Source organism: Pogonomyrmex barbatus, unplaced genomic scaffold (assembly GCF_055798465.1).
Source record: "Pogonomyrmex barbatus isolate J1 unplaced genomic scaffold, ASM5579846v1 scaffold7, whole genome shotgun sequence".
NCBI lineage: Eukaryota > Metazoa > Arthropoda > Insecta > Hymenoptera > Formicidae > Pogonomyrmex > Pogonomyrmex barbatus.
The window spans coordinates 4,067,018-4,089,541 of NW_028297171.1; the positions used below are offsets into that span (position 1 = coordinate 4,067,018).

General features: G+C 38.3%; 1 protein-coding gene across 6 annotated transcripts in view; it reads right to left on the reverse strand.

Moving 5' to 3' along the window:
* Positions 1 to 1,007: 1,007 nt before the first annotated feature.
* Positions 1,008 to 22,524, reverse strand: part of LOC105428052 (uncharacterized) — a 40,190-nt gene continuing 18,673 nt past the window's right edge. For all 6 annotated transcript variants that reach the window (XM_089083244.1, XM_089083240.1, XM_089083242.1 and 3 more), the window contains 4 exons: positions 5,790 to 5,933; positions 2,803 to 3,125; positions 2,463 to 2,737; positions 1,008 to 2,063 (listed from right to left, as the gene is read on the reverse strand). In XM_089083244.1, the coding sequence (XP_088939370.1) occupies positions 1,337 to 2,063; positions 2,463 to 2,737; positions 2,803 to 3,125; positions 5,790 to 5,933 (1,469 nt within the window). In that variant the 3' untranslated portion in view covers positions 1,008 to 1,336. The remainder of the gene's footprint in view (positions 2,064 to 2,462; positions 2,738 to 2,802; positions 3,126 to 5,789; positions 5,934 to 22,524) is intronic.

Sequence of the window (22,524 nt, forward strand, 5' to 3'; positions counted from 1 at the left end):
GCTTGCATTATTAAACCGAATTCAAATCAAATAAAGACTGCGAATAAATGTGATCAAACTTATTTTAATAAATATAATCACCGCATCACGAATTTAAATGTACGTAAAAATATATATTCCATTTTTTTTACCCTAAGAATTAAAGAAGCTAGTTCAATTTAGTCGTAAATTCGTTCGTTCTTGTTTTAAAAAGAATTTTAAATAAAAAACAAGTCTTTAAAAAAAAAAATTAATATCGTCAAAAATTATTAGATTTATCGATGCATCTTTCAAGTTTGACGATGTGTTTAAATTTTATTGAATCTAGAAAATTTAATTCTAATTTAATCTAATCTAATCTAATCTAATCTAATTCAATTAAACGTTGATATCATATATTATCTTGTAAACGGATCGTACACAATTTCCAATATTAAATCTCATCGATCACGGATTATTTTCTGAGCGGAGTTAATGGAACGGCCGCGTTTTTCCGGCATTGATGTCACTCAGCAGTCATGACCGAGGTAATCGCGGTAAGAGCCCGCTACTATTAACACGCCTCTCGCGAGACGACAGATTCTCTAATGACGGAAGCCACGAAGAAGCGAAGCTGCGTGCTATCCCCGGTCGGCATGCCCCGCTACATCCGCTGCAGCAGCATGCACCGGGGTCCGTAATTACGGGATCATTTCCCTCGGTCAACAGCCTTGTAAATCATTCCACGCAATACCCCGTAGTGGACGTTCGCGTTCGCGTCCTCCCGCGGCAAAAGAAATCGTCGACGGAGCAATTTCCTTGACGGTGGTCCAAGTTGTAAATCCCGATCCTCGTCAACTCGTTCGCAAACGTGATCGATACGCTGCTTTCATCTCCTCGCGCTTCCTTTCCAAATCGAAAAACGTACGATTCTCTCGAACTTATAACAGTACACCTCTCCTTTTAATGGCGGAATGATCGAAAGTCGGCGGCTACGCAGGAGAACTATTCTCTCTAATTCCAAATTTTCAATCTCACGCGTAAAAATATATGGTAGGTTTTCAATCAGTAAAAAACTTACTGATGTTTATATTCCCGCATCTCTCGCTTAAAAAAAATATACATTATTTATGAGAATACTGGCTCGATCGTTTTAATTCAAAGATCTCGAAACGATCCTTTCGAGACGAGTGTTCGCCAATACTACTCGCGCCTGTAGACGTTTATCGATATCCGCAGCTGCGTCGAAGAGTTCCCGCGACCTTTCGACTCCATACACGTCACATCATTTGTTCCGGTCGACCCTTGGAGTCAGTTACTATGAGTCGCAAACGATTCCCCACGGACATAGAGTCTATCCTGACGGAAGAAAGCGCGCTCAGCACACAGTATTATAAATGCCCTCCTCGTCATCGCCGGTGCTCGCTGACACGTCGGACACCTCAGAATGGGATAGTGCAAGTTTCACGTAACCCCGATCTCGCTCTCTGGTACCGTTCCCTCCCACCGGCGGCGGTTTTTCCTCCCGCGATGTATCCCGCAATGGACCATTGCCGACGCCCAGCTCGCAGATCTCGGCATAGATCTCTTCCGGTTTCGGCGGCGGTGTAGGGGGCAATGGCGTCAGGCTGTCTCTCACCTTGGAGTACGGCGGATCCATGTCCGGACTACTGCTCTGAACCTCGAGGACGCTCGTCGAGATTGAACGTTGCACCTGTTGCCTAGACATCTGCGATGCCTGTATCAGATTCGTTTCTGATTCCAGACTAGCGTATCTCTCTGGTAATCGCATACCAATCTCCGGTCGTACGGCGAACGTGAAAGACGCCGATTTCTTCGCCGGATTTCTATTTTTACCACCTTGCGCTATCCTCGAGATCCTGTCGAGGAAACTGTGGTTATTGCCGACGTTGCGGCTGTTGCTCCGATCGCGGATCGTTGTCTTCTTGATATGCTCCAAGCCCTCTTTCAAACTCTGCAATATCGGCTTCGCCTCGGGCTTTGCCTTGATCTCCTTCAAGTGCAACTCTTTCAGTTGACTATTATTAGACGTCGGTTTCGGCGGGGCGACCCGAGGCTCAGTCGCCCGCTGATCTAAGGCTCTTCTATAAAGCGGTACCAATTTTCTCATGCATATAAATTATTTCAAAGACAATTAAAAAGAAATTTTTCAATTGCATTAAGAGTCAAATAAGTAAAATATTTTCACATTAAATATTACATTAATAATGCAAATATTAAAAACGAAGCGAGGCTAATTGAGTTAATTTTTCATAAAATATAAACCTTAGCGGTATTAAGAAAGAATCCTTTCTTCTTATAAGATTATTATATCTTCACAAATTAATTTTAAATTCTTAAATTTTATATAATATTGATTAAATTGACTCTTGTTTAAAATTATAATAATCTTCTTTAATGAGTTTAGCTCTAAAAGCTGTGTTATAATGTAAAATATCGCACGATTTAAATAATTAATCTTTCCACGCAAGTGAAATTCTTACCTGCAAGCCGAAAGTAACCGTTGCATTTTTGGCGAGGCGAGTAACCTCGCCTCGGAAGGGCATCCCAGTCGTGCTCTTTTCACCCGGGGCGCGGTAGGACCGGTCGCGACGAGCTCCAGGAGTTCCGGCACCGTAGTATTGGGTAAAGGTCTTTCGGGCATCAGCGGCACCGCGCAGCCGAGAACTATGGGTCCCCTGGTTGCGTTCTCCAACTGCATCAGACCACTGTAATCCCGCGGCAACGGTATGGGCAAAGGTCCAGCGACTAAACGCACCTGCGGATCATATACGCGGTTCGTTTCGCTTCGATTAATTAATCTTAAGGCGCGATGAGATTTACCCTCAGGGGTAGATCCCTCCTGGCGAGCTGGTGAACCCTGTAGAGCACGGCGTCGCTGCCGGTGTCGAGGCTGCCACTCTGACAGGTCGCATAAAACTCGCCTCTGGCCGAGAGCGGTGCGAATAGCTCGTGTCCGTGAGAATCCAAGCATTGTGCATATTGATCTCGCTCCGAGGATCTCGAGCACTTGCCTTCCGGAATCATTCCGGATGCGCCGTTAGCGACTGGCGCCCGACGAGTGTCCTGAAAGACGGCGGTCAGCCGCAGGACCTCACCAGCGCGCACCGTCGTCTTCGTGTAGTGTGCTCGCAAATTTCCATTCTCTACGACAAAAATTGACCCGAATACTTGACATGTGCTACTATTTCTGCTTAAATATCAGAGAAATTTAATTGACATTTAATCGACTCGTTATCTTTTGTTAGAAACGATAAAAGATAAAAGAAAGCGGAAAAATCAGGAGAATCGATTAAACTTAATCGGATTGAAAATTATAATAGCGTAAATCAGTATACTTGATTATTAAGAATGTTGTATTCTTATTAATATTAACTCATCTTTATATTAATATAAACTATCAGATATATATTATGTAACACGTTATATCAGTGAAAATGCCCAGAATAATTCGTAAAATTTATCAAGAGACATAGGTGGTGTCTCGACATCAAGTTCACACGCGGCGAAATTCGCGTAGAAACGGCGACGAACGGAGACGTCCGTGGTTCTCTTTACACGAACCCCCGGGATGAACTCGATCTACATTTTCATAACTCAATGACGATTGATTAAGCTCTAACTACGCTTAATCGATAGCTGAGTATCAAATTATATAAGAAAAGTGTTTTTTTTTTCTACAAACTGAGATATCGCGATGCAAAGTTCAAATTGGTAAATTTTAAGAAACGTCCTGATCAACCGTGACTTTCTTTTTTTTTGTCGCAAGAGGCGAGCTAATAAACGCCTCTGTGATGACAGCTCTTGCAGCGCTCATTTTTTGATATGTCTATACAGAGATCATTTTATGCCAAATCCGAACGGCTTAATTAATCTCTGCTGGTGTGAGATATCGATCAATTCTAACTTAGGACAATACGTAAAAGATGTATTGCATGTATCGACTGTGAGAAATCGAATGCCCGTCAAATTCAAATGTTTTAAATTTTGGCACGATGCCAATGCTTTCAAATCATAATCGATGAGTCCTTGCCAACTAATCAAGGAAATTTTTTTTGATACCATGTTTTTTATAAAAATAATGAAATGACTTTTCAAATAAAAATGAACTATAAAATAAAATGTATTTCACTGTAAAGTTTTTTTATTTTATTAAATTAGAAGTTGACGCCAGTTCTTGATATTACATCTTTTGTACCAATATAAAATTTATTACTAAAAAGATTTTTGTAGATGGAAATTTTTTTATAAAATTCTTTCTTTTACATAAATAAAAAAAGGGGCGCGTGAACTTGGCATTATATTTTTATCTTTTTTAAAACGTAATTTTGTTAGGTTTTAATTACTAATAGATTAAAGTTATATAACAAACGCATGAAAAAATTAAATTAGAAGGATATTATAGGTGCAATAATTTAACTTTTTATTTTGAATTACTGATAAGACAAATTATTCAAAATGATTTTTTGATACCTTCTAAAATTTCCATACCATAACAGAGACATATTTTTCAAAAGACTTAATTTCATTATTAAATCCCTTTCCTCCTGCACATAGTTTTATAAGAGCATATCTCGTCAGAAAAGTCTCCACGCGTTTCTAATGTAATAACACGCGTGGCTAAGCCGACCGCTTGATACCATCTTGACATTCGAGGAACATACCAGCAGATTTCCATATGAATCGCATGCATCGATCGTGTACCGTTGCGCGTAGGTATATGATCGAAAGGCGGGGTGGCAATTAACGACAATAAACGCGCCGGATAACGGACGCCGACGCGAGTCGACGTCGCCGCCGCGGCGGACTTACGGGACCTATTCGGGATCTCGTCGAAAGGAGGAGTCGAGAAGGATGCGCGTTCGCGCAAGAATCCCCCTTTTCCGTCCATGACCATAATCGTTACGACGGCGTGTGTAATGGCATAATGTTCGCGCCCGCAAGCTGTGCCCGTATATACGCGTTCGCAGCCGCTTATGCACGTGCGTCCGTGAGGACGGCTTTCACCGGGCCGCGTGCCTATTACGTTACGCGCTTCTCGCGCGTAAGCCTCGCCTTACGTACGTTTAAACGCACGGACGCACGCCGCGTGAGAGCCGCACGCATTACGGACACATTGACATTCGTGTCACGGCCAGTCGCTGCGGCTCGAGAAGAAGAGAAAAAATAATCTGAGCCGCGAGGCGATCGCTCGTCAAGCGTCAGGATGTGCGTATCGCGTTCGTGCTCCGTGAAATTGTGAGGACTTTTTGGGTTTTTAAGGCCCGAACAATGACATCGGCGGAAAGACGACGAGAAGACCGTCGCCTTTTGTCGCCATTAAGCAAATGACAGACGTTGAATTGAGCCTTGCCGTTCGACCATTTCTGCACAACCACCATTTCTGCGAATACTACTTTCCCAAAGAATTACGACGGAAATTTCTCGTCTCGGGAAAGAATTTACGCTGTTAACTAGCTGGTTACGCGAATCACAGTTTGTAGCTCGTAGCGGGCCGCATTTTCACTGGCAGATCGCAGCGGGTGATAACCGCAGCCGCGACAGTCGGCCCGTGGAAAATGCGAATCTGGGTTGGCCAGGATAATAAACTCAACGGGTGCCAGATGTGACGCGAGATACGTGAGTCTCTGTCTTAATTCACCGGAATACGTCCGATAGGAAAAGAATTATGTATATAAACAATCATAATAATTCTAAATTATTGTCAAAAAAATAACGTTTCACGTTCTCGAAACGATGTGAAATTTTTCACTAAAATTCATGCATTGTAATAGTTATAATAAAATAGTATTGACAAAAAAGTAACTCACCCATTTTGGAATGCGTCAACGTGTAAGCTCTCAATGGTTTCGCAAGTAGAAAGGCCGGTACCCCTGCGCGCACCAAAGCGCCGACTCTTCTGTACACTCTAGCATTTCCGGTACCACTATTGTTGGAGACCACCGAGAACCAGCCTGAAGCACAAAAAAAGATTACACGTAAGATATAATCAGAGAAAATAAGCATAACAAATAGAACCCCTATTAAACTAGAATCCCCACAATCGTAAATTGATTTCACATATATATAAAAAAAAATTTAGTGTTAAAAATATTAAGAAAAAAAACAAGATTTCTTTTACGATCTTTTAATAATATTTCTTTCATACATAAAGATAAAATATACTTTTGTCCGGAAGTCTGTGATTATTTCATCGACGCGGAATTCGCGAGACTTCGTTCTCTCGTGGAAGGACATGAAGTGACGCGGCACGTGTTGTCGATCGTGCGCGATGTTGTTCCGCGATCTGTTTTTATCCGACTCGTTCGTTAACGACGCTTCTCGTTAACGCTTCATTCCGCTCGCGAAACGTAACAAAGATTACCGTTCCTGCACACGCACGCCGCGTGGAAACTCGTTCCACTTTGAGGCGCGCGCTTTCGCATAGCGCAGAGAAAAACCGGCCGGCGCGCCAACTGGTTTCATAAACCTACGTTCGAGCGCGCCATTAAAATCACCACGGCGGCCAACTAATAATCCTTTTACGAAATCAACAATGTCAATTTGACCCACTTTGTTAATACGAACACGAGCGCGAGCGCGAGCGCGAGCGCGCGGCGGCCCTCCGTGTCTCGAAACGAACGTTGACGTTTATAGCTCGGCCTAACGAGGTCTTAAGATCCAGTTTCATAAAGACAATTTAAGTCAGCGTATAACGCCGATCGAGTTATGCCTTTACACCGCCCGACCATGATTTTCGTTGAATTTGCAACCGCAATGCGCCTAAAGCTAGGTACTTAATTCGTTTTCTTTGATCCTTATATATGGTGCGATTTAGATCTCGTTTTATATAATGTTTTTACGCGCGATTGAAGAAATACTCGTCATCAATAAATATACAATGTTATTCGAGTTTAAACTGTAATTGAAGCTTCTTTCAGTTATTCGTGTCAATCGGCAAATTCAAAAGGATCAAACCTATGAAAGTCCTCGACGACAGTCCACAGCGTCACACAAGTTTAGATTAAATCGGGGTGATCAGTCGACAAAATTTATAGTCAAATATAAATGTATGCTCGCTTCGCGATAGTACAATACGAACATATAAATGGCCGAACCGTTTCGCAAGCGATTTATACACCGCGTTTCCGCCATTTCGAATTGATTTACACAATGAGTTTGTTGCATGAATCCCAATGATCGTTTCGTCCTTCGCCGCGAACGGATGTTGCGGATATTTTATCGGCTATCGGCTGTCCGGACGTTTACGGCCAATTTTGGATTTATCGTTAATCGGCCTTCGCAGTTGCACGATACAGCCACAGATTAAATCGCAATGTCTTCTTTCGGAAGGCGGAGATAAACGCGCGCCGCGGAGTTAACGGCGCGCGATAAATTCATTCAACTACGCTTAATTAAAAGAGATCTCTACCCTCTTTTTTTTTTTTTATTAATCCGCATCTTCCACCGATGACTCGGGATAAATTTGGAGGACATTAAATGCAATTAATACATTCGCGCATATCATTATGCGTGCGGTAAAGCTTTCGCGTGTTCCACTAATTGCAAAGATACGAGGTGCAAACAAAATATTATAAGGATATAAACGCTATCAGTGAAGGAAGTACAGAGTAAGATAAGTCCCAATTAACCGACCAGTTCTGAATAAAGAGAAAGTATCTCGTGTCACAACGACGAAGCTATCGGACAACGTTTAATGGACACGGACATTTCTCTATCGGTGCTTATGGTACTATCATGTAGATTGTTATAAAATCACTCTTCGATCGATAGCCATAGCCGATGACTGTCAGATCGTTTACGCAATCATCACGATACACTTGTCATTACGCGCGATTTATAATCCCCATGCGTATTCGCGATTTCACCGTGTAATAGAGACGAGAAAACACTAAGCAGGAAAGAACACTTTGCGTGCTTTCAGTACGACTTCCGTAAGGCGCGATACAAATCGATCGAGGAAATTTTTTTTCGTGCAACGCCTACGCCTACGAGGAAATCGATTACGAACGTAACCATTATAACGTTTATCAAGTCAATTCATTCACCTGGTAAGCTCGTGCTCGCCTTGGCTGAGATCAATCTCGCCCTCGATTTCGCTCGTTATACATCCCGCCTCCCTGAAACGCCTCCTACTCGATGTCAGGTTCAGAAACCGGTAGTAATTTGCATTCGATTTGATTATAAACCGGGACAAATCGTAGTTTTATCGATATCACTGTCAATGTTCTCGTAATGTCTATTTCTTGTCTGTTTTATTCTGAATAAATTGATCCTCCTTTTTCCTTGCTCGTTTTCCCTTTCATTTTGTTCTAATCCGATCACTTCACTGTCAGTGAATATTATAAACATTCAATACAACATCGTTTTTGAATTTAATGTAAATATTTGATGTGATTATAACGCTGTCATTACTTTTTTCCCTTTCATTTTAATCCGATCACTTCAACTATCAGTGAATATTGCAAATGTTTTACACATAACGTTTTTGAATTTAATTAAAATATTTGATGTAATTGTAACGTGCATGTATATAAAAGGAAAGGAATATAAATCGTGTGCGTTCACGTCACTCAAATGAAAAGACACGAAAAATTTCAAAGTGGTTACGGAATTATTATTTGCGGGATAAACCGTACACAAATGGCCAGCCTCAGAAACTTCATGGTTCGGTACGAACCGTTACTCAAACACGTCGCGGCATCGGGATATACAAGTCTGACTGTTGAATCGACGATCGAGACTTTGCTAGATATAATCTTGATCAAAGCTTAATCCTTTGCGGTCTAAGATAATATCGGCGGTGGATCGATATTAAAAAGTTCTTCTCGTAAATCGATATCTCATAGCGTTAACTTACGCGGTAACCAATTTCCGCGAGCCAGAGAAAAGAATCTCAAGAATAGTAGTAAGGATAGGAATAAACCAATCATATTCGCGCCCATATACAACGTCGATGATCAAAACATTAAAAAATTATTAGCTATAAATAAGACATCGACATCGATACTCGGCACTATTTGGCAAGATAATTATATGCGATATGCGATAAACGTGTTTTGCGTGTTGCTTTGATTAAATATTCATCGCTTTTATATCTTGCTCGACTCAAAATTAGCTTGTAAAAATGATGTATAATTATATTCGGCAATATTATCAATCAATTAATCTTTTCAACACAGTGTCACACCGGATGTGTCTAATCGGAATATTACATAATACTATATACTGGGTGTGATAATCGTATTCGTATGCTAATCTTTCGAAAAGAAAGAAGCGGAATGCTCGACAGTTAAAGCGAGTAAAGTTGTGCGCCCATTGCCAAATACGTGCCGAATCAAATTATTCACATCGTTCTCATTACAACGGAGGTCAGGGCGAAGCCGAAGTAAGAGTGAATTCCATTGGCAACTTTCACGTTACATAATCGCCGCCCTCTAGTCCCATATGTATGCATGTGCGTATGATTTCTGACTCTTGCGTGAATAATGAACAATCAAGAATATAGATATAATAATAAAAGTTCATTTCAAAATACACTCTTATTAAAATTTTACATATTTTATAATAATAAATTAAATATAATAATTATAATAATTATAATAATTATAATAATTAAATAAATAATAATAATTATATAAATTAATATATAAAAACACATATTTTATATATATATATATATATATATATATATATATATATATATATAATAAATTTCATCAAGTTCAACACTCGACTTCTTTCCAAGTTGAGTGTTGCGTAATGAGGCAAAGCGATTTAACATTTTTTTTCAATCCTTATTTTATTAACTTAGATATTATTTTATTAGATTCCTGTAAGAGATGTCAATTTCGATTATGGAAAATCAATTTTCAGAAAGTAATCGACTCCCTGAACGATCGTGATTAATTCTTTTGATCGTGAAAGAGGCTCCTACAAAATTTCTACGATATACAATAAGTATCGTGACGGGTGAACCCGACAGGCTCGATGCGGGATGTTGTCGCGCAATTAACATTTCGCTCGTCTCGATCGTTTCTCGGCGTTACGTCACGGCCGTTAGTTTCTACTCTTCTCAACGATCGGATAATAACCATTCATCGTATGCTCCTTGATTTACAACGCTCGATGAACAATTCGTTTAGACCCGCCGGGACTCTCGAGTTACTTGGCTACCGCGCTACTCGGTGCATGAAATTATCCGTCTGCGATTGAGAATTCTTGTTCATACTACTGTGTTCGATTTGCCGACGTTAAGCCAGTCGCAATGTTGGTAAACTAGAGCAGATCACTGATTAAGTAATGATAGACCACGGGCGCTGCGACCGTTATTCGTTCTTTGCCTCGGTAATTTCGCGAGATCGTAATCCGCTTGCCAAGCATCGCGAACGGATTTCATTTTGCAGCTCGCAAAAAATGATCATACTTTATTGTTGAAGCAAAAAAGTTTATAAGTAAAAGTATTCTCTATTACCCAAAATTATTGTTAGTTCGTTGACAGATTATACAGTAAATTTTATTCAAATAACTTATTTTTCAAAAATAGCTTTTTATACATAAATCCTGTATAAAGTATATAAACATGTATTTTTCTTAAAACTATTACTATTATATATATATATATATATATATATATATATATAAATATATAAATATTGCACGGAAAAAAATTCTGAAAAAATGAACACATCAAAAATTCCGGTTGAAATTACTACACTTCTGTTTAAATCAACCCGAAATTTATTGAATTAAGAAGTTTTGTTATTTTAAATTGAATTCTTTAACTGAAATTTTTGATTTATCCATTTTGAAAAGAGAATTTTGATACAGCCAAACAAACTATTTTTCTCGTGTATTTTTTTTAACTCTTCCTAATAATATATTCGTATGTGTATACATGTATGACCTATAACTTGAGAGAGATTTATGATAATTTGCTCTAATCAAATAATTTATTAACAGAATTCTGTATTATTAAAAAAAAAAACAAATACTAGACAGTTTAGACAGTGATAAATTAGCTGGATAAATATCATCGTACTGTTTAGTGGAGCTTGGATTGCCTTTCCGTTGCGTACATGAGATTCTCGCGGAATTGGTCGGCGTGGAATTTCGCTCTCGACGGCGGGCACGCGGACGGGCCCTCCGATCTATATTCCATCTCGACTGACACGTTCAATTTGCCGCGTTCCTGGCCGCGAGTGACGTGCAAAACGGCGGATGGCAAGGGAAACGGAGAGGGCGAGGCGGGGCCTCGCGTTTCTTTTCTTTTTTCTCTTTTCCGCAAGCCACTCACTCGTTTGCTCGTTCGCTCATTCCCGTGCTCGCGCAGCCGATCTTTCGCGGACATGATGAGGTATAAATGATACGTGTCAACGTGCCAACACGAGAGAGACGGCCGATCCCTGACCACCGTTCAACGTACAATTGCGTAAGGCAGGCCCCATTTTCTGCTCGCGTCCCCCTGTTTACGCGTCCGGCCGTGCGTGAGGAGATTCATGCCCTTATGCCATCGCCAATTTCGCATGCAAATGTTCGGCCGTCCGCCCGCGTAGCACGAGGATCACAATAAATAACGATCAACGGGCAAATTACCGCCCTGCGTGATTTTTTTGCGCAATGTACGAACGGCCCTCTCTCACCTTTTTTTTCTCCCTGAGCTTCATGCGCATGCATATGGCTCGTTACGTCCATGCGTATGTTGGATGTCCCAGTCTCACACGGTATTCCACGATTTATGTATACATGCTACATTAATTTACTACGGTGTGGTAGAGATATATGGCGTGAATAGAAAGTTTGTATATAATAATCTTTTGTATCGCAAAAGCTCCAATTTTAAGAATTAGTTAGTTAATTGGATACGGACGGCCATATATAAATTACGTAATTGATCCGAAAAGATTTATTATATTGTTACTTGTATAATATTTTAATAATAATCCGACGCTTTCTCCTTTCCGCTCTCAGAACCATATAACATAGGATTGTTCTCATGCCGGTGTGTTGCGGATTGCAAATTCTCGCGCGCAGCTCTTCGTAAATAATATCGTTTGTATCCCCGCTTTCACTTTCATTTTCCTAACTAACGACATTTCGTTCATCTGGCGATAAAGTGGCATCAGGAAGCGATAATCCTCGTCCTGGTATACGCCTTGAATTTTTGCATTTTCCCTACGTGCCGTGTCTTTGACGCCGTGTTTCTGATTTGCATCGTGGCATCTGAATGAGAAACGCAACCATTGACAATTTTTTTGACAATATATATCTGCAAGCGATTGTTATCGGGCGAGGCACCGTTCGACTGATGAGAAAAGCTTCTCGATTTCATGACTTCTCCATATAGGACGCAATCACGCGACTGACAGATTCCGATGATCGACAGTTGTCCCGGTTTTCTCCCTTTCTGTTGCTTCTACAGAAATTTCTTTCCGCAAAATCCGACGTGTCTCGAATTGATGATAAACGACGTATTTGATTGGCGGGTAACCACTTTCGATCGTCATAGACGACTTTTCAATTACACCCTGTAGTGATATTTGCTCTCTTTGAAACGTCACGCTGAATTTCTGTAGAGTCATTCCTCTTCGCTTTCAGCTTTCTCTCGAAGCACAGATCTCTTTCAATCGTAAAATTTTGTTTTTCCCTGTTCTTGAAGAACATATTTAATTTCGGCAGAAATTTTTTGTAAACATTATTTCATCTTTCTTTAATTAATTTTATTAAGTATGAATCTCTTTCTCTCTCTCTCTCTCTCTCTCTCTCTCTCTCTCTCTCTCTCTCTCTCTCTCTCAAGCATGCTTCCATTTCCATTCATTTCAACTTTAAAGCTGTCAAAAGTCCGAATGAACTTTTAAGTCTTTCCATTCTTAGAATCCTGTTTGGCTTAAATTTGAGTATTCTCTTGGAGTCTTATATCAACGGTCTTGCTGTACCGTTTCGTTTATACCGATTAACATCAAGTCAAAGTCTGCCTGTTGATCTCTGATGTGCTTTAAAGCGTCCTTGCACTGTCAGTTTCAGAAGTGAACGCACTACAGTCGCGACTTTCTCGCAAACAGGACGACGGAATGCGCCTGATGCTTTTCTTCTTGATGAGTGACAACGTGTTCATGTACGCGTCCAACTTTGATCTTTGTTTTCTCCTAAGTCGTTTGTCTCTGTCAATAGTGCTCGATCTCGTACGGCCACCCGTTGCGGCAAAGATCGAACTGGAAAATAATACTCAAGTGTCTCTATCATCGTTTCGCCATCTCAATTTCCGATTACCTTTCGATTACGTAAGCACAAAATCAGACAGCGAATTTCGAAGCATGATTACTTGTTTATGCCTCGAGAATTTTTTTACTTCCTACACACATTTTCTTAAATAATATAGTTATTTTACTTATACATATTTAAAATCAAAAACAATCTTTCCATTTATCATTTAAAATCATCAATCAACAATTTTTATAATTAACTAGTTAATCACGTATTTAACATATCAAACATTACCTGAATTCTCTAATTAATCTTCAACATAAATAAAATAAAATTTAAAAAATATTGTAGTGTTAAAAAAAAGTATACAAATATTTATATTAATATAGAGAATAATAATATAAAGATGACTGCAAATAGATTATTATTTAGTAACGTAATTTTACTAAATATTTTTTGTTAATTAAACATCAAATATAATAATTTTGATGTAACTTCCGAATAATAAAAATCTCTTTATAAATTACGCTCATTATTGTAACAATTCCCATACAATCCTAACGTATCTTTTTATCATTTTTTATTACTTCAATATGTAAATTTCTATTGATGCTACGTATCGCGAATAATATTTTCCTCGCCGAGTTCTTAAGGCAATATATTCCGCTACCGCGAATCTGATAATGAGTTCTGTACCGGTGCATACAGGAATTCAAACGGTGTCGTAAGAGCGCTTCCTTCTTTTCCAAACGAAAATAAGTAAACGAGACAGAGTTTAAAGCCGAAGCTGAAATATCCATCTGAATTATTTTCGAGCATATATAAATACTGAGAAAAGTGTTCTAATAACGAAGTACCGCGAAGTTAAGGAGTTGCTAAATTTGTCTATATTACCGAATTCAATATTTTTATGTCGACTTTTTTTACGTATTAATTTTATATATTTGGAAATCCTTTTCAATAAAGTTAAAGTTAAAGTTTATATATTAATATCATAAGGAATTCGTATCGAGAATGAGAAAAATTTTTTTTAATTTAGATCTTTACATTTATTACTTTAATATGATTGTCGCGTCAATATTTGCTTCATATACAAAATGTTGCAACTTAGGTCTACAAAACTAATTATTGCTAAACTAAAAGTTTACATGAACAAACAACATTGTGTTTTTCGAATTAGATATCTAATGTATGAGAAATCGATACATAATTTATTCATTTGTGTGTAGAAACGTATGAGTGTATTTTGTATATTTTATATGTATATAAAATATATCTATGTACGTTTAGACGTATACAGATGCGAACGCTTTCGTCGAAGTTCGCTGTCTCTTTGATATCACATTAAAGGCGAGATTAAACGAGGAACTGTCAGATATCCGGACATTCATTATCGCGCGCGTGTCGATATCGTGAAAAAAAACGAGACCGCGAACTTTCCCTTCACGGTTTTTTGCGCGCCGCGTGTCTTCGCGTGCGATCACGGATTGCACACGGTGTGACCGTAGGCGTAGGCATGATGCGTGACACACGGCTTACGCAGCACACGCGATTGCACAACGTGCATCGGGCACGCATGTAAGCGTAATTATATATTCGCGTGCGTGCGCCGCGGTACCTCGGCTTCCTAGTTAACCTATCAACCTCGCGGTAGGCCGAGTACGCGTAGAAAGGGGAACGCGCACGGGAAAAAGGAGAGAGAGAGAGAGAGAGAGCGAGGAAAGAAGAGGCGGATCTCCCGTGCATCTCTTTCTCTATCTCGCGGGTGCACATCAGGCTTGTACTGTTCTTACCGAATGCATTGTTTCGACGCTTGCCACGCGGATGTCGCGGTATCAACTTCTCGTCAAGAAAAGGCGTCCGTGAGATTTCACGTGGACATTCAAAACGACCCGACTTGTATCGCGTATCAGTTTTCCTGTATAATTTTTGCCGATATACGAGAGAGCTTTCACACGGTAAAGAAAATCGTCCCGACGTCGACGTGAATGAAGTGAAATTTTCGAAGAAAATGAGCAATTATTTGAAAAAGTTTGTCTTAATTTCCCTTGCACTTGTTCATACCATTAAAGACAATGTTGGTTTTTTTTTATTGTTAAATTCATATAATTATACAAATGTACAGGATCATTTTTGAAAAACGAAAAGTATAGATTTTTAGATGCTAAAGAACATATTTCATTTCCAAATTTATTAGAATGCAAATATAATAAATTATAAAGTTTATAAAAAAACATATAAAAAGCATATAATATAAAATATATAAAAAAACAATGTAACTGTTTATATCTGAATGAAAGAACTGTGAACAAATGTCCCAAAAATTTGAGTTTTATCACCAATTATTTTCAAAGCATTTATTCATATTTTATTCAGATATAATTATTTATATTCATACATATATATAATAAAAAATATAATAAAATATATATAACAAAATTTGTAATATATATACTTTTATATACTTTTTATTTAAAATCATATAACTTTTTAAATTTTAATGTATGTAAATATTTTAATTTACTTTTAATCGATGATTAATTTCAATTAAACTTGAGATTTAGCGTGAAAAACCCTAAATTAGTTTTTAGACGATTTATCATTCAAATTTAAAAGATAGAATTTTATTATCAATTTTACACCTATATTTTGAAAACATAAATAATGTATTTTTTGACTCTTGAAACAAGTTTTTTATCTTACGCGGTACATAAAAAATCTAAAGTTTTGAAATTCTACTCCAAATTCCGATGAATTATAAATCGTTTAAAATGAGCTTAACATAAATTACATTTGTCACAAGATTCTACTTTGCGCATGGTATAATGTCGAAAATAAAATGCGAAATTATAGTAATATTAATCCTCACATTGAATACTTTAATATCATCTCAATAATTACATGATCCAACATGATCGATTTATCAAATCAGATACATTTATAACGTTTTCAGTTCAACTCACCGCAGTTAAAAACACTATTTGTTTTGTATAGATTCAATACGCAGAAATCTCTATCTTTCTTCCGTCTACTGTTGTGTTCGTCGCGGAGCTTTTCCAGGAATCGAGGGTCCAACGGCGCTTCGTCATATTAGCCAATCATGTGCTTTGATCGTGCGTAGTAATTTCAACAAATACGGGGACGGGGAGTTGTTTTCGGACCGTTGCGTAGGACGGACATGTCTCGTCCTAGATAATTTTTGTATCGCGTCGTCGCGAATTTTCGCCTTTGCTTTCCTATTTCGATTGTGTTGTGCTATTATTGTGTTGTGCTATTATCAAGTGTATTCAGTGTGTTCAGTGAATTATTTTGATCTAATTAGATTCACTATCAGTGAAAAGTTAAAAAAGAGAAGAAGAAGAAAACTACGCCGCAAGAAGGGAGACTAGTTCTCATCAGGATACCGTGAGCCTGCATCCTCCATTCTTTCGATGGCATCATCAATCGTGAGTGTGTATTTAGCATTGTGTTTAGCATATTGTTACGTTTGTTTTTAACATTATATATAGAAAATGACAAAAAGCCTCGGAATATCGAAGCGTTTGTCTATCTGTCGAGTGATTGATACGATCGCGTATTAAGTTCATATCGAACTACGCAGAAGATTAGGATTGCGTGGAATTTAACCAATCGATATAAATAAATATTTTTTTTTAATATATATTTGGGAATTATTTTCTTTTATAAATATATTGTTTTTCATTCTGATTAATCAATTTCGTACAATCTCAATGTTCAATGCGTAATCTGATACTGCATACGGTTTTTTTTTTTTTGACAAAAAAGGATGATTTGAAAATTTTAGAGTTTTGTTCTTATATGTTTCCAATGTTTCCATTTTGTAATTATCAAGAACCTACGCATTATGAAATTTTCTTTTAGTTTAGCAAGATGAGATATTGTGTAGTTTTCTAACAGTTTGAAACTAATTCGACTGTATTGAAATAAACCCTTGATTTAAACTTGGAATAGATTCGAAATAATAAAAAATAACGGATTTAATCTGAATAATTTTAATTAAAAAATTGTTAAACATAATTAACATAAGACAAATTATGTTTATTTATATTTTATATTTTTTATTTTAAAGTTTATTCATTAGTAAGACATTAAATATTGAGACTCTAATTAAAAAAGAATTTTCTATAAAATAAAGATCTAAATAAAATAAAAACAAATAAAAGATAAAATTGAATTTTGAGAAAATAAAGAAATCTAAAGGACAGCCTTCCGTAATAAAAAAGATTGTTTTTTTAGAATAAAGGATATATATGACCCTAACTTTTTTGTACGATGTGCTTAATATTATAAATCTGAAACTATATATTACACGAAACACATGTTGTTGAATTCACGTGTCAAAATGTGCGTATACGTATAATGAAAACTCCATATCATACGAGTTGATTATTCATAGATGAGAGCAAATTACATGCGGCATAATGCAAAATAAATGAGCTTGCGATCGGATCGTCAACCGGTTTCCTCGTCGTTATCGATTTCTATCAATGCATTTCTAAAGCAGTTGTATGAAAGGCTAAAGGCAGCAGATATCGTGCGACAATACAGTAGACATTTCATACGACTTCCGGCAATTTATCATGATCACTTTCTCGGGCAATTAATACTTGAATCGATAAGACTAATAGGATCGTTGCTAAGAATAACGCAAAGAATTACTAATCGATAAAAGTTTATACTATTTTTATACTACTTTTCACAATGTTTGTTTCATATAATAAATTTAATTGGTTATTATATATTGGAAAATAATATCTTAATACATAAAATATGATATTTCTCTCTAAAGTTATTTTACAAGATCGTCAAGTATATTTTATATATTATTGTGTAATATATAACAATTAATTCACCTAATTAAATTTCTAATATTCGGATATTAAAAAAAATATTGAAAAAATTAGTGTATAAATTTTTATTGATTAATAAAATCCATAATCGCATTATATTTAGCAATGGTCTTATCGAGGATTATACGCATAGTTAGATGTTGGTATAAAATAACAATGGTTAGTATGACGATCCGCATTTTCAGAGTGTATGCGTTTCTATTCAACGAATAATCCTTGAACGAAATAGATAGGTTCGGTCATCGGCCCTGACCTTCGTAATCTGAGCGTACAGCCGTAATTTGCGTTTGAATGGATTCGATCATTTATCAATCGCGACATTCTCCTCGCTGTACGTTGACGCATAGAATGTCCCACGTCTCCTCTCTATCAGAGATTCACGTCTGGAAATTGACTTTCCAAAGTTATATTTCAGTTGTCTCGAAAGCCTTTAATCTCTAATATCACGATTTATTATAATTTAAACTGTCATAAATATTCATTGCCTATATTTCTCAAATCCAATTTATATCCATGCTAATATCCTCGCACTAAATTGGATTTAAGATACATTAAGCGTGTTTAAGATCAGAATTAACCGTCTGATATCCAGAAATTATGGAATTGTGAAGCATCCGATATCCCTTTACCCATTAATTGGAATTGGTATACGGAATTTTTACTTGACTTCGCGGTCAAGTATAAGCGTAGAATATCGATACTTTAAGCATCCCGGACTCGGACGAGCCGGCGTTCACATAATCGCGCGAAATTCGTGACGCTCGATCGCTCGGCGCGGCCTTGACGGGATCCTCGCGATGTCGGGTCGTCGACCTTCGCGTCCCACGCTCGCGTCCGCGCGAGAGAGTGAATCGTCTGGATCGATTATCGGTTCTCTCTCCTTCTCTCTTACGTCCTCCTTTCTTTTTCTCTCCCACTGTCGAATCTGATAAATATACCGAATCTCATGTCGCGACGCGGCGGGACGCGCAAATATCTCGACTTCCATCGCCGATCGCGGTCAGACATGATATCCACGATCCTTTCGGTGACTAGATAAGTCCGCTCAGATAAGGACAAAAAGGATTAGGATAAGGATAAAAAAGATGTATTGAAAGAGTAAAAATAATGAAGTCAGTTGTCCGCTCGTTGACTCCGCCACCCCAGGTGCCGATTGATCGAATGCGGTTACGCAATGTCTGATACTTTCGCGAAATCGAGTTGAGCCGGGATCAAGAGCTAAATGCTTTCTCTCCTTTCCAACCGCGGGATTATGACCTTGTCCCGGCTTTCTCTCTGTCTCTCTCTCTCTCTTTCTCTCTCTTCCATCGCGGAGCCACTCTCAGTTTCTTCCGGACAAGCCGGCCGACTGACACTGTCTAGTGACTAATCTGGTACGCTTTTTCTTTTTTGCTTCATCACACTGCCTTTTGAATTCTCCGTATATCATTGCGAGAGATCTCGTATCCTTGCCATACTGCAAATATACGAATGAAAAACTGAATTTTGAGAAATATATATTCTGTATAAGAATTAATATTCCAGTTTTTTTATAAAAAGGCCTTTATGTTTCTCTGCGCTTAAAATATTTCGATCTTCATCGAACTAATATTACATTATTATACATATAGAACTTATATTTATATATCATACATAATAAAATAAATTCTAGTAATATGAATACACATATTTTATTTATTTATTTATGTTTGTTAATATTTATGATAACTTATATTATTTGTTACACATACGGTATAGAATTTATACGTACATATGCATTAAATATATATTTTATTCGTCAATGTTATCTGATAATCTCATTGTTGCATCTAAGCGTGCATATCCATGCAAGATTTATAACATTACATTATTTGTACGAACTCTCTTCGCGAATATATCTACGATTTAAGATAGACTTAATGCTCCCAACATACAAACGCGTTCGTTAGAAATCCACGGTTGACTCGTGGCCGCCGGGCGTTAGTATACTTTGCCTGTTGCGTTTCACCGCGAAACCGAAGATGGCTAATAGAATGGCTGGCATACCTATACACACGAGTATTGTTAACGCGCCTAACCGCTGCACTTTGTTCGCTTTCGAAGGAATGCACACTCGCGCGAGAGCTCGTGCACCATTCTGACATTGCAACACAATGCGCAGTGCGCATATCCCTCAGGGGGATCCTCGTGACCGGTTTGCCAGAAAGAATCGCAACTCTGTATATTTCCCTTATTACCTGTAGCACAGCGTGACCTTGCGATCTCGTAATATCAGGAATTGAGCGCTAGCCAAGCGAAAAGCGTTAGAGCTCCTCAACGTGGATCTCCGCGGTAATTATACGTGGTATATTTCGAAAATATTGCTAATTTCATGATTCTTCGACTCCAATATTCGATCAATAATTCTTAAAAATTACAAGCTTATCACAAATTTATTAAAAAATAATTTTGTCAAAATCTTTCTCTAATTAATTTCACATTTTAGAAATAAAGAGCTTATGACAGAATTTAAATGTAAAAATTCTATAAAAAATTTTTATTCTCGGGCATTTAAAAAAAAAATTGTCATATTGAGAAATTTGTAAAGAGATAAGAGAGATGGTGCCAGATCAAGTTTTATTTTTCGGTTAAAAATTATATTCAGAGAATTATTAATTGGAAATAATTTTACAATGTAATAGGTGAGAAACGATTGACTCAAAGATGATTTTTTTCTGCAATTTTGGACGTTTGTAAAACTTTACTTTGCGATTGTTTATCTATGCACTTACGATTCGTCGAGAGTCCGCGTGTATAAATGTCAAAACGTGTTACGCTCCACAACTGCTGTTCATCCATTAAGTGGATGCTGGTCATCAATAACTGCCCCCGTTCTTTTGCGCTTTGCGCCGTCCTCTCACTGGATGAGGCACGATAACTTATCATCGATGTGTAAAATCGTTCGCGTTCTCCAAATGTGCCGAACCACCGCGGGCGATCGTTTTCGCAGTGGTGTTACGTCCACTACATGTATGTATATGTACATGTCCGAGGAGACCCCCCCGCGAGACGAGGTTAAATACGCCGTTTAACCTACGCCGTAGGTTTTCAGGATGGATCCACGTGATCCATCCCATTCCTCCGCTGCGAACGAGTTAAAACGAATTTATGTAATTCACTTCTCCTGGAAAAGTATGGACGAGAAAGGGAGAACGTAATGACCGAGCGAGTTTCCGTTTGCCGGAGTTAGTTACTCAATGCTATTTCGATACGGATATTTGTGGCTTATTAAAATATGTGTAACAGAATATGTGCACGTGCATAATTTTTTTGCACCATCCAAAAAAAGAATGTAAACTTTACAAAATAACGAAAAATATTTCACATAGCGAGCATGTGTGTGACAAAATTAATAACAAATCTACATAAATTATAAATGACATAATTACGTTTTATTCGTACGACGAAGTTCATATAAAGCCTAAAATTAAATCTCTTACTTTTACGACGATCTTTATCATAAATTTCATACGCTTTCGTATACGTTTTTTCTTAATTTTCACCATGAATGAATCGAGATACCTTTATGAATTTTTTTCTCTCTCCCGCTGGTCGATCCTTCCAGGATGACCGTCAACAAGTGAACCGTGCAAATTCGCCTTTACGTATGTCGAACGAGGTGTATCATCAGCGCCTGCTCGGCGGACGAGCGGAGATGGGCTAACATTACCTCGTGTGGTCATAATACTGGAAGCGAGTTCGCGCCGGCGAAACCGGAAACGATTAGTCAGATTACGTGATCGGAGGCACCGTTGGCCGTGCACCGGACCCGCAACCGACCGACCGATCAGCCGGTCGCGCGCTCGCCGATCTCGCGCTAAGTACGCGATCGCGCGTACGCACGTACTCGCCCTTCTCTCTCTCTCTCTCTCTCCTCTCTCTCTCTCTCTCTCTCTCTCTCGCTCTCTCTCGATCGGTTCTACTACCGGTAATCACGCTAGCCGCGCGGTAATCCTCCGCACTCTCTCTCTCTCTCTCTCTCTCTCTCTCTCCCCCCTCTCCCTCCTGTTTGCGCTGGAAACAGCGGCGGTGGACTTGTTTGATCGCATTAAGTCGGCATTACCGCCGCACATCTCCGTATCAACGACTCGGAAATGACCGCGCCGATTCTCGGTTCTGCCAGATTACACGCGGCGCGCTATGCCAAGTTACACACGTACGCGCCGGAGATCGCGATGCCGTTGAACTCCTGAACGGGCGAAACAAAGTTGTTTCATCCGCATGCCCGCTGCGAATCTCTCCGAGGCGATTGATTTTATTCGATAATCACGGTGACCATATTTTCTTCGAGAAAATAAAGGATCTGAAAATTTTAGAGTGTTAGCTTTGGTGTTCCAGCTTCCATGTGTTTCCAAACTACATTTGTGGTTATCAGGAATCTACGCGTTATGAAATTTTCTTGCGTAGTCATATCAAAATGATGAGATATGTGATTTTCTAATAGTTTGAAACT